General features: G+C 33.6%; 1 protein-coding gene across 1 annotated transcript in view; it reads left to right on the top strand.

Annotated features, from left to right (window-relative positions):
* Positions 1-2,974, top strand: part of LOC132187974 (pleiotropic drug resistance protein 1-like) — a 3,611-nt gene extending 637 nt beyond the window's left edge. The window contains exons 2-8 of the mRNA XM_059602396.1: positions 466-756; positions 846-929; positions 1,031-1,164; positions 1,303-1,530; positions 1,714-1,885; positions 1,975-2,229; positions 2,553-2,974. Coding sequence (XP_059458379.1) covers positions 466-756; positions 846-929; positions 1,031-1,164; positions 1,303-1,530; positions 1,714-1,885; positions 1,975-2,229; positions 2,553-2,813 — 1,425 coding nt within the window. The 3' untranslated portion in view covers positions 2,814-2,974. The remainder of the gene's footprint in view (positions 1-465; positions 757-845; positions 930-1,030; positions 1,165-1,302; positions 1,531-1,713; positions 1,886-1,974; positions 2,230-2,552) is intronic.
* Positions 2,975-11,590: the final 8,616 nt, after the last annotated feature.

The following is an 11,590-nucleotide window of genomic DNA, read 5'->3' on the forward strand; positions in this document are numbered from 1 at the left end:
AAAAAAAAATCATTTTTAAGCCTTTTTTAAAAGTGTTTTTGGCCTTTTTCAAAACAACCGGCGAAAAAAGTACTTTTTTGAGTTCTTAATTACCAAATGGAAACCTCATATTTGGCACAACATTTTATGTATTAAAAGTAGTTTGTAAAATCTTTAACGCACAAGTGGGCTCTAAATGCCACTAGGGTCACTACAAGCCTATTTGGGATAGTGTTAGGAAACTTAATAAGTATCTTTAGTACCTAAAAAGTTGTGTCAAACAAAAAGCTAGTCTATTTAATAAAAAAAATTCAAAAAGTAATTTTTGACATTTTTACTCTCAAAATGAGTCAAAATGTAGTTTTAGAAAAAAGCTTAAAAATAAAGCTTTTCTTTCTAAAAAGCTTATTTTGACTTTAAAAACTCTATTTTTCAACGCAATCCCTACCAAAAATCTAAATTCATGGTTCTGACAAATGGTTTCAGATGTTCATTGAGGAAGTCATGGAGCTTGTGGAGCTGAAGCCATTGAGGCATGCACTCGTTGGGTTGCCTGGTGTGAATGGTCTCTCTACCGAGCAGCGCAAGAGGCTCACTATTGGAGTTGAGCTTGTGGCAAACCCCTCCATAATATTCATGGATGAGCCAACTTCGGGTCTAGATGCAAGAGCTGCTGCTATTGTTATGAGAACAGTGAGGAACACAGTGGACACAGGAAGAACAGTTGTGTGCACCATCCATCAGCCAAGCATCGACATATTTGAAGCTTTTGATGAGGTGAGAAGTATGATTTCTCAACAGATTAGGTGAGCATTCATTGGTTCTCTCCTGGATTTGAGCTTGATATTTAAAACATGTACTTGCAGCTTTTCCTAATGAAGCGTGGAGGACAGGAGATATATGTTGGGCCATTGGGTCGCCACTCTTCCCATCTTATCAAGTATTTCGAGGTACGGCACTATGAGAAAACAAAAATACAGACATCCAACAGGCATAAATCTTGATCTATGTTAGTAATTTCCTAATACATATACTTTTTCCTTGCTTCTAGAGCATTGAAGGAATCAGAAAAATTAAAGATGGCTATAATCCAGCAACTTGGATGTTGGAAGTTACAACTTCTGGGGATGAAATGGCTTTGGGTGTTGATTTTACTACTGTGTATCAGAACTCAGAGCTATACAGGTAACTTCCATGTTAAATTAACTAAATATATAATAAGACCAAATATATATACCTTCTTGACAGTTTATATATAAGATCCTTGTCATATTGATGAAATTTAACGCTCAAAATTGTACAATTGTGTGGCATGTGAATAAGGAGGAACAAAGCAATGATTAGAGAGTTGAGCAAGCCTGCTCCTGGTTCAAAGGAACTTTATTTCGCAACTAAATATTCAGAGTCATTTTTCACTCAATGCGTAGCTTGCCTATGGAAACTACGATGGTCCTATTGGCGCAACCCACCGTACACTGCTGTAAGATTTGTCTTCACAATTGTCATAGCCCTCACATTTGGGACAATGTTCTGGGACCTTGGCTCCAAGATGTAAGATATTACTGCTGGAAAACTCAGAATTAGTGTTATGGATACGGTTAAATCATTACTTATTCTAAAAGCTGAAACTAATTATAGGAAGTGAATAATTTAATCATTTAATTTATATTCTAACATATGCTAATAATGGTTTGCTGCTACGATTTATTTTTACTTTTGAATTTCAAATTGCAGCAAGAAGCAACAAGATTTGTTTAATGCGATGGGATCCATGTATGCAGCTGTTCTCTTCCTGGGCTATTCAAATTGCACATCAGTACAGCCTGTTGTGGCTGTTGAACGAGCTGTGTTCTATAGGGAAAGAGCTGCTGGAATGTATTCAGCCTTGCCATATGCATTTGCACAGGTAGACAGGGTCACATATATATTAAACGCTTATTCTTTTAAAGGGAATAACTTGGTATCTTAATGCAATTCCCCTCTTTCACTCCCCAGGTTGCAATTGAGCTCCCATATGTCTTTGCACAAGCTGCGTTCTATGGCATCATAGTTTATGCTATGATTGGATTTGAATGGACCGTTGCCAAATTCTTTTGGTATCTATTTTTCATGTACTTCACATTGCTCTACTTCACCTTTTACGGCATGATGACTGTGGCTTTGACACCAAACCACCATATTGCCGCCATAATAGCCGCTGCATTTTTTGGATTATGGAATCTATTTTCAGGATTCATAGTCCCAAGACCCGTAAGTATTTTATGTTGTAGGCAATGTTTATTTTGGCCTAAAATGATTTTTCGAAAATGTTTTATGTATTTTATGGTATTTGATATGACAGAATATAATAGTCAAACCGAAAACAAAGAACTATACTTCTTAATTAAACACCGGACCAAATCATTATTTGTTTTTTGAAAAATTATTTCATTGAAAATTTTTCCGATACAAAAAAACATTTTTCATTGCAACAAAGAGAGCCTTAGTTTGATATGCAAGAACTTACGTTTAGGGATATAAAAAACATTTGCTAACTCCTTTTAGTTTTGATTAATCTACTTGGCCAACAACAGAGGATTCCTGTGTGGTGGAGATGGTACAACTGGGCATGCCCTGTTGCTTGGACCTTGTATGGGTTGGTTGTTTCACAATTTGGAGATATAAAGGACGTGCTTGAGGACACTGGTGGCACGGTGGAAGATTTTCTGAAAGACTATTTCGGATTCAAACATGATTTTCTAGGAGTGGTGGCTATTGTGACCGTCGCCTGGCCTGTTCTCTTTTCATTTATCTTTGCCTTTTCCATCAAGGTCTTTAATTTTCAAAGGCGATAGAAAATTCATTTCATTATTACAAATGAAATGGATAATATCTACTTTATGGTCAGTTGGTATAAAATAGCCATAGAAAAAATGCCTTGTCCCTAGGCTTCTTAATATATATTTCTCTATAGGTTTAGCCCCAAGCTTTGTTTTTGGTCAATGGATCTTTATGTATGTACTAAAAAAAGTTGAAGAAATATTTAAAAGAGTAAACAATAATTCTAGTGATCAATAATGTGCACTGAACCATGCAAGTTTTAGTTAGTGTGATGCCCCAAAACTTAAACCCTAAACACGGCATGAAGGAAAAACAAGTATCTCTGGTAATTATTTTATAAAACAATCATTATTTTCAAATGTTTTAAAGACCCTTTCTAATTTTAAGAAAACAAACCAAAGCCCCTATTTTGGCCTCTGACTGAACATTTGAAGGGGGACAACCGAACGTTCGAGCCTAACCTTTAGTGCGAACGTTCAACAAGGGACCATCCCGAACGTTCGTTGACCTATTTGAAAACTTTTGGGTATTGACCAACGTTCGATCTGAAACCCTAGAACTATTGTGTAATAGTACACCAAACGTTCGACCATATTATCGAACGTTCGGTAACAATCTAAAAAGTAATTTTAACATTTTCTCCACCTTTTCAGACCCATGCATGCCCCTCCTCCTATAAATAGCACCCCCTCCTCGCCCCAAACTCCACCCCTACACCAGAAACTCAAACCTTAGGGTGAGAAGAGATTTTTAGAGAGAGAATGAGGATATTTTGAAGTAGGAGGCCATTTTCAAGGTAAACTCTCCTGCATTCACTTAGTTTCCATGTTATCTTTGTTATTTTCATGCCCTCTACAAGTTTTAAAGATACCATGATGGGTTTGTTTGTCATTTTCCTTATAAGAGAAAAGGGGTTTCCCAAATGTTTTAAACACCCTTCTTGGATGATATCCTGATACGTTATGCTTATATGCACTTATTAAGAGCTTAAGATGAGATTTGTTACATAGTGGTTTGAGGATATGAGCCTTTCATGCATTCTGGCATCTGTCTGAATGTTCGTTGCATACTAATTGAACGTTCAACCCCGAGCCCAAACATTCGGCCAGTGTACAGAATGAATGAAATTAGGGTTTATGACCTTTTACCTAGATTGCTTGTCAATTAGGACCTTATGTGTTTATAATACGTTTTATAGTATTGCGTATAACGATAAGCTATGTTTCGCTATAGGGTTTGAAATGTTTGAGGAATCAAGCGAATGTACAAGGTAAGTAAATACTTACGACTACTTTCCTTAAAAACGTACGATGTGTCAACTAACTGAGCATGCGTATGTTACGAGCATATTTACTTTTTATATAATTTGGTAATTGCCTTAATAACATATTAATAAGATGCATTGAATGACATGATACACCGATATGTGCGGTATAATGGCTATGAGCTTACTATAAATACTTGATTCGATAATCAAAATGTGTGTGTGTTTATACGGGGCCTTGGATCCCATGACCAGCGCAGCCATGTTTGATTGGTGGATGATGTGGTCTTTTTGTGTGCAAAAATATATCAATAGTAAAATATCACTCTCAATAAGACGAATCCTTGTAACATAGGGCTATATAGAGGGTGTCAAACCTCAAGGACTGCACTGGTATCATTATCATGTTTTTAAGAAAAAAATATAACTCAATTAGAAGATGATTGTTGTTTTTGGATTTATAAAGTAAATGCATAAAATAAAGCAAAAGTAGATTGTGATGAGAGTGAGAATAGAGGGTTAATTTCACCACTAACCGCATAACAATGATTAATCATAAATTAACAATGAAAATTCATATTATGCACGATATAGGGCTCGTCTCACTCGAGTAGTCAAGAAAATACCATCATTACGACATAAGTATAATCTATCTTCAGTTAGCACGGACCGTTTGTCTAACCTCTAGATGTGGTACAATCCATCTTCCCTAGGTGAACTATCAAATATCTTAATAAGTTACACACAATCAATGAATAAACATAATTTATCTTCGGGTCATACAAATTATCTACCTAAATTACACTCAACTAGGGTGTAGACAAATTCGCATTTCCTAGGCATGGCCTATCAAATCCTATTAATCATATGTCAATTAAAATCATTTTATAACAATCATTTATCTAATCAGAGAAAATATAAAGGATGAGTTTAATCAATATAAAAAGCTTTTTAAGACAAGAGAAGAATTTCATAATGATTGAATATAAACATTAAGATTAATTCTGAGAGTTATACAACCATCATGCATATAGAAAATCTCAAATTCAAATACAATTAAACTATTATTACTTGGAGAGGGCTACATCAACTCCTTATTACATAATTAGTTGCTTATACTGGTGTTGGGATGGCTTCCTGCCATGTTCATCTTCTCTTCAACTCCGCAAGCTTCCAAGAAGATCTTTGTGTGAATTACTTTTCTAAAACGAAGCACACCTTTCTTTGAAGCTTAGAATCCTATTTATACTAAATTACACTAAACTATGGTGTAGACAAATTCGCTTTCCTTAGGCATGACCTATGAAATCCTTTTGATCATATGTCAATTAAAACCATCTTATAACAATCATTTATATAATTACAGAAAATATAAAGAATGCGTTCAATCAATGTAGAAAGCTTTCTAAGACAATAGAAGAATTTCATAATGATTAAATATAAACATTAAGATCAATTCTCACAATTATACAACCATCATGCATATAGAAAATCTCAAATTCAAATACAATTAAATCATTGTTACTTGGAGAAGGCTACATCAACACCCTATTACAGAATTAGTTACTCATGCTGGTGCCGGATGGCCTCCTGCCATGTTCATCTTCTCTTCCACTCCATAAGCCTCCAAGAAGATCTTTGTGTGAATTACTTCTCTAAAACCAAGCATACCTTTCTTTGAAGGTTAGAGGCCTATTTATACTAAATTACACTAAACTAGGGTGCAGACAAATCTGCGTTCCCTAAGTATGGCCTATCAAATCCTATTTGATTATATGTCAATTAAAACCGTTTTATAACAATCATTCATATAATTACAGAAAATATGAAGAATGAGTTCAATCAATATAAAAAGCTTTCTAAGACAAGAGAAAAATTTCATAATAATTGAATATAAACATTAAGATCAATTCTCATAGTTATACAACCATCATGCAAATAGAAAATTTCAAATTAAAATATAATTAAACTATTGTTACTTGGAGAGGGCTACATCAACACCTTATTATAAAATTAGTTGCTCATGCTGGTACTGGGATGGCCTCCTGCCATGTTCATCTTCTCTTTAACACTGCAAGCCTCTATGAAGATCTTTGTGTGAATTACTTTTCTAAAACCAAGCACACCTTTCTTTGAAGCTTAGAGGCCTATTTATAGGGTGTAAAACAAACCCTAGAAGCCTTAAAAATCCTAGAACAATCGTAAGTTAGTCTCCCAGTTGGATTAGGTCACGTAAAAAGCCTTTCAATAGCAGTTCCAATCTCCTGGTTGTCTCAGTCACCTGTGTGCACTCGAGAGTACTGTAGCTCGACTTGAGCGCATGTAACATGGCTCGAGCGCACCTACAGTAACTTGAAAATGCATTTTAAGCCCAAATTTAATGAAATTAATTGTATTTTTCCTTAGGAACCTGAAAACATAAAAATAACACAAAATCAAATAGATAACACTGCTAAAGAATTAACATATGCGAGTTAAGAGGCTTGAATGTGCAACATTTGGCGCTTATCAATGAGTCACTACAGGACGTACATTATTATTAGCATGGGCCACCCAAATTCGGACTTCGTCGAGCTACTAGCTATTAATCAATACAAAAAAATAAATTTTTTTCTCACTGGAGTTTTCTGACGTGTCAGGGTATCTGACACGTCAGAAAACTTTTTTGATGTGGCATTTTTGACATGTGTTGAATGTCAGGTACATAGGAGTCAGTGAATTTTTTTTTCTAACGTGTTACTGTTTAGCAAGTCAGGATTTTCTTGACACGTCAGAAAATTTTCTAACGTGTTGAAATATAACATGTCATAAATAATTTAAATTAAAAAAATAATTTTCTGACGTGTTAAAAAAAAGAATTTTTTTTAAAATTTTTTTCTGAATTTTTTTTTTCAATTTAAAATTTTATTAATTTAAATTATATATATATTTTTTGTAATTTCTCTGCACAGCAGAGAAAGTGGTGCCGTGCAGAGAAAGTGGTGCAAAGAAATTCGTTTCTCTGCACCACTCGAGTGGTGCAGAGAAAGGAAAAAATTGGTGCAGAGAAAATTTTTTCCTTTCTCTACACGGTACCTCTCTTCTTTTCTCAATTTTCTCTTTCTCTCTCTTCTTTTCTCCGGCCAGCTCTCCCTTTTCTCCATTTTCTCATTCTCTATGTCTTCTTTTCGATCTCCATTTTCAAAATCCCAAACCCAAACCGAAAAAATCTTCAAAAAATCAAAAACCCAGACGTCAAACCCAACAAATCTTCAAAAACTTAAAAAATCTTCTTATCTTCTCTTCTCCTTTTTTTTTTTTTCAATTTTTCTTCTGGTTCTCTTCTTATTCTCTTCTCCCTTTCTTTTTCTTCTTCTCTTCTCCTTTTCTTTTTCTTCTTCTTCTTCCTTTGATCTGCTGCATGGTTCTCAATTTTTTCTGTCACCTTTTCTTTTTCTTCTTCCTCTAGAGGGAGCTTACGCATGCAGAGAAGGGAGATTGAGAGAGGAGAGAGAGAGTGTGTGGGAAATAAATGAAGAGGGAAAGAATAAAAAGAGGAAAAAAGTTGAGGAGAAATAAGAAGAAGGAAAAAGTTTAAAATCCAGCCCATTTTTTTGTAACATGTCAATATTTAGCAGATCAGAAAATTCTGACGTGCTAGTTGGACAAATCAGAATTTTCTTACGTGCTATTTTTGGCACGTTAGAATTTTCTAATGTGTTGAAAGAGCACGTCAGAATTTTTTGACGTGCTATTTTTTGCTATGTCAAAAAAATATTTTTTGACGTGGTATTTTTTGCCACGTCAGAAAATGGTGACATGGTAAAAAACATGTACTGTTTGCCACGTCAGAATATGGTAATTTTTTTGTAGTGAATGGTAGTGTACAATAGTTGGGGTACCAACATTGTATTAAAGATCCCTTGGAACAATACCAACCCTGTTGAAAATGGATAATATCTCGAGTAGATCATACATAATAATTATGACCTATTAACGCATTAGTTTTTTATATTAAACTTACGGTTAATAACTTTTTTGGTACCTGAGTTTTCACTTTTTTATTTTTTCCCCCCCTGAGTTTTAAAACATGACAAATCTAGTATCCAACCTATGGGGAAAAGACAAAATCAATACCTCCGTTAGTTCCGTTAGTCCTACTTAACAGGTTTAGTAGGAAAATCAAAAAGAAAAGTTTGGAACTAGTCTCTGAAATTACCCGAAAGAACTTGGACATGTAATAGTGTCTGAAATAAAAATAAATTCTTGCCAACTCGGCAACACATTATTTCCCTTGTTTTCTCGGCAACCAAACAGAGGCAGCTTGTTTTTTTTTTTTAATTTTTTAATTTTTAATTATTTTTACTTTTTAGGGTTCCAAGCTTTCCTTGTTGATTTTCCTACTAAACCCGTTAAGTAGGACTGATGGAACTAACGGAGGTATTAATTTTGTCTTTTCCCCATAGGTTGGGTACTAGATTTGTCATGTTTTAAAATTCAGGGGGAAAAAAATAAAAAAGTGAAAACTCAGATACCAAAAAAGTTATTAACCCTTAAACTTATAAGAGATTGTCGTTAGAATTACACCTATACATCTCAAAAACCAAAACTATATTTTTTGGTGTAATAACATAGGCAACACCTCATTTTCTTGCTACAACCAATACGTGTTTACTTATGCTTATAAAAAGAGATCATATCATACCCGACTATGAGATTTACTTTACATAATGTTTGCGGTTTGTCTGGTTATTTGTTTTAAGAGGACTTTTTTAAAAAAAAAAAAAAAAATCCTCTTAAAACAAATAACCAGACAAAAAAAAAAAAAAACAACAACAACAACAACAAACAAAGCCTGAAAACTATTGTACTTATACCAAGTTTGATTAGAATAATTTTATTGCAATTAGTAGTTCCCAGTCTATGATTGATGATAGTTATGCATGCCTGGTGACTTAATTTAGATAACTCAGATCTATCACTTTTACATTCCATTACAATTACTCTGAGTATACTTGATGGGTGATACCTTACAATTACAAGTTAACTGAGGTGCAAGGATTTCCAGTAACCCTACTAAAATGGTCAAGGCTAGTATTGGGAGCATTATGGTTAGAATGCAGCTTATGAGTTACAACGGTTTTCATGATGTTTGTGCCAAAGATTAAAAAAAAAAGAAAAAAGAAAAAAAATTGTAAAAAAACCATAGACAGTTTCTATAACAATTGAAGGGATACTAGAACCTAATAAGTTTCTACTTATTTTGGTGTATGGATATAATGGACCAAAGCCGAGCCTAACTTTAGGGTTTCAAGATTGATTCATTTATGAAGATGCCTATTCGAGCCCAACTCAAGCATGAGCCAAGTTATTTAATGTGTGTTCAAGCTTGACTTGTTCAAAGCTCAAGCAAGCTCGAACTTGTTGAGAATGTCATTCGAGCCAAGTCTAATACTTGAAAAAGTTGACTCAACTTGAGCTTGAGGTAAGCTATTAAATTTTTAATGTGTGGCCAGGTGGAGTTCAGCCCAAGTTTGTGAATAACCTCTACACATTTATCTATAGTATAATACATATTACATAACTATATAAAGCATATTATACAATATATTATATAGCTATATGATGCAGGGGAGCAATGACTACTTGGTATTCATAATCCTATTTCTTTGTGGTTGTTGATGGATGAAAGCAATTTGTATTCTTGCTTTGTTACTCTGTGTTGAAGGAGATTAGTTTTTCTATTTTTGGACTGAGTCACAATATGTACTCCAAATAGCATTATACTTATTGCGTACATATTATCTTTGTTGTCTTTAATATTTACTCTTCGTGTAACTATTTCTGTTCATTTTCCATACGTTACTATAAGATGGCATCAATCATCTTTACTCCTCATGTAAATGTTTCCATCTATTTCATACTATAAGAGGATGTATGGGTATTATGAATAATAATATATAATAAATCTCCTTTAAGTATTTTCTTAAGAGATGAGACTTCTCTTAAATCATTGGTGAGACTTCATTGCTATCTTGCTAGAATTTCTATAGTTTCTATTTCTCTGTATTGATTGTGTTACTCGGCTGCACCAAAAGTGGTATCAGAGTGCTAAGGTTCCGACTACAAACTTGTTTCTTGAAGCAATGAGTATCACAGTGGAAGAAATTATGTTGTCAGTCCTTGAGCCAACAACAACGCGATGATCTTTTGCCATACTATATTTATACATTATCTTTTCTGTTTTTTTTTTTTAAATTGAATAAGGAAAGGGCTACAAGGAATATTTATACATTATCCATAGTATAAATATATAATATTGAACTATATAAGGCATGTTATACAACATATTATATAGGTATTCTATAGCTAACATATTAACATGTTATTATTATATATAACTAGCACATAACCCGCGCTATGCGTGGAATTCTTCATTATAATTTAATTTTAAAATTTAAACGCATCCCCATCTTACTTTTCATGAGAAAAAATCTATCATGCATCATATAACGAAAATATATACTAAAGGTTATACACCAGTATATTATTGAACATGCACTTTTTTTTTTTCTGAAGTGAACTGTACATGTACTTAATGACACAATCACACACAAATGAAAACATAAGACCATTGAATTTAGTTTAATTTATATAAACTAAAAGATGGTAAAATTTTGTTCCTGTTGGAGTAGTTAAAGAAAAAAAAAAAAATAGGAAGAATAAAACTTGGATTCTGATTATCAAATCATTAATAGAAAATTAGTAAAAATCTATCATATTGTTGATATGGTACAATATTTTTTTCAAAAAAAAAAAAGAAAGAGAAACAAAATATTTTTTTATGAATAGAAAATAATACAAAATTTTTTACTCAACATTTAATGTAATCAAATAAAGCTTCTTACATCAAATTCAATGCTTAATTATCGATTTCGTATTTTCAAAAAACGAAAATATTTTTTTGTACAGTAATCAAACAAATTTTTGCTCTCTTTTACATTCTCTTTTTTTCTTTTTGTAAAAGCATTTTTTTTATGGGTCTAAGGCAGTGGCCTAAGCTGCCTATACTATTGAGCCGCTCGTGCCTTTTTAAGGTGTGATTCCTCTTTCTCTTGATGGTGAGATTCTACCAATTTTCAGGTTCGTCAATAAGATTCTATTCAACATAAAATTTATCTCTTTTCTAACGTTCTTTTTTATCCTGGGTCATACATAATTAGGTGTTGTATTTAGAAAATATATATATATATATATATTAGGTATTGTGAGATTCGATGCAAGGCCTAAGCAACTCGGTGCAATCCTGGAATTGGACCTAGAAAGTGAACTTTTTTTACTTCTCTGTCCTCTTGATTTCTTGCATATCTTTCAGTCTTTGGGAGTCACTAGAATCCTGCAACCACTTTTCCCAACAATGGAAATACTAGACTTCCATCTTGAGGGTTTTGGGCTTGGCACGGGTCGAGGTGGGGCGGGTATCGGGTTTTTTTCCACCTGCCCCGCGCCTTGCGGGTTTGGGATTTTTCAACCCGCCACCCGAGCCCA

Source organism: Corylus avellana, chromosome ca7 (genome assembly GCF_901000735.1).
Source record: "Corylus avellana chromosome ca7, CavTom2PMs-1.0".
Classification (NCBI taxonomy): domain Eukaryota; kingdom Viridiplantae; phylum Streptophyta; class Magnoliopsida; order Fagales; family Betulaceae; genus Corylus; species Corylus avellana.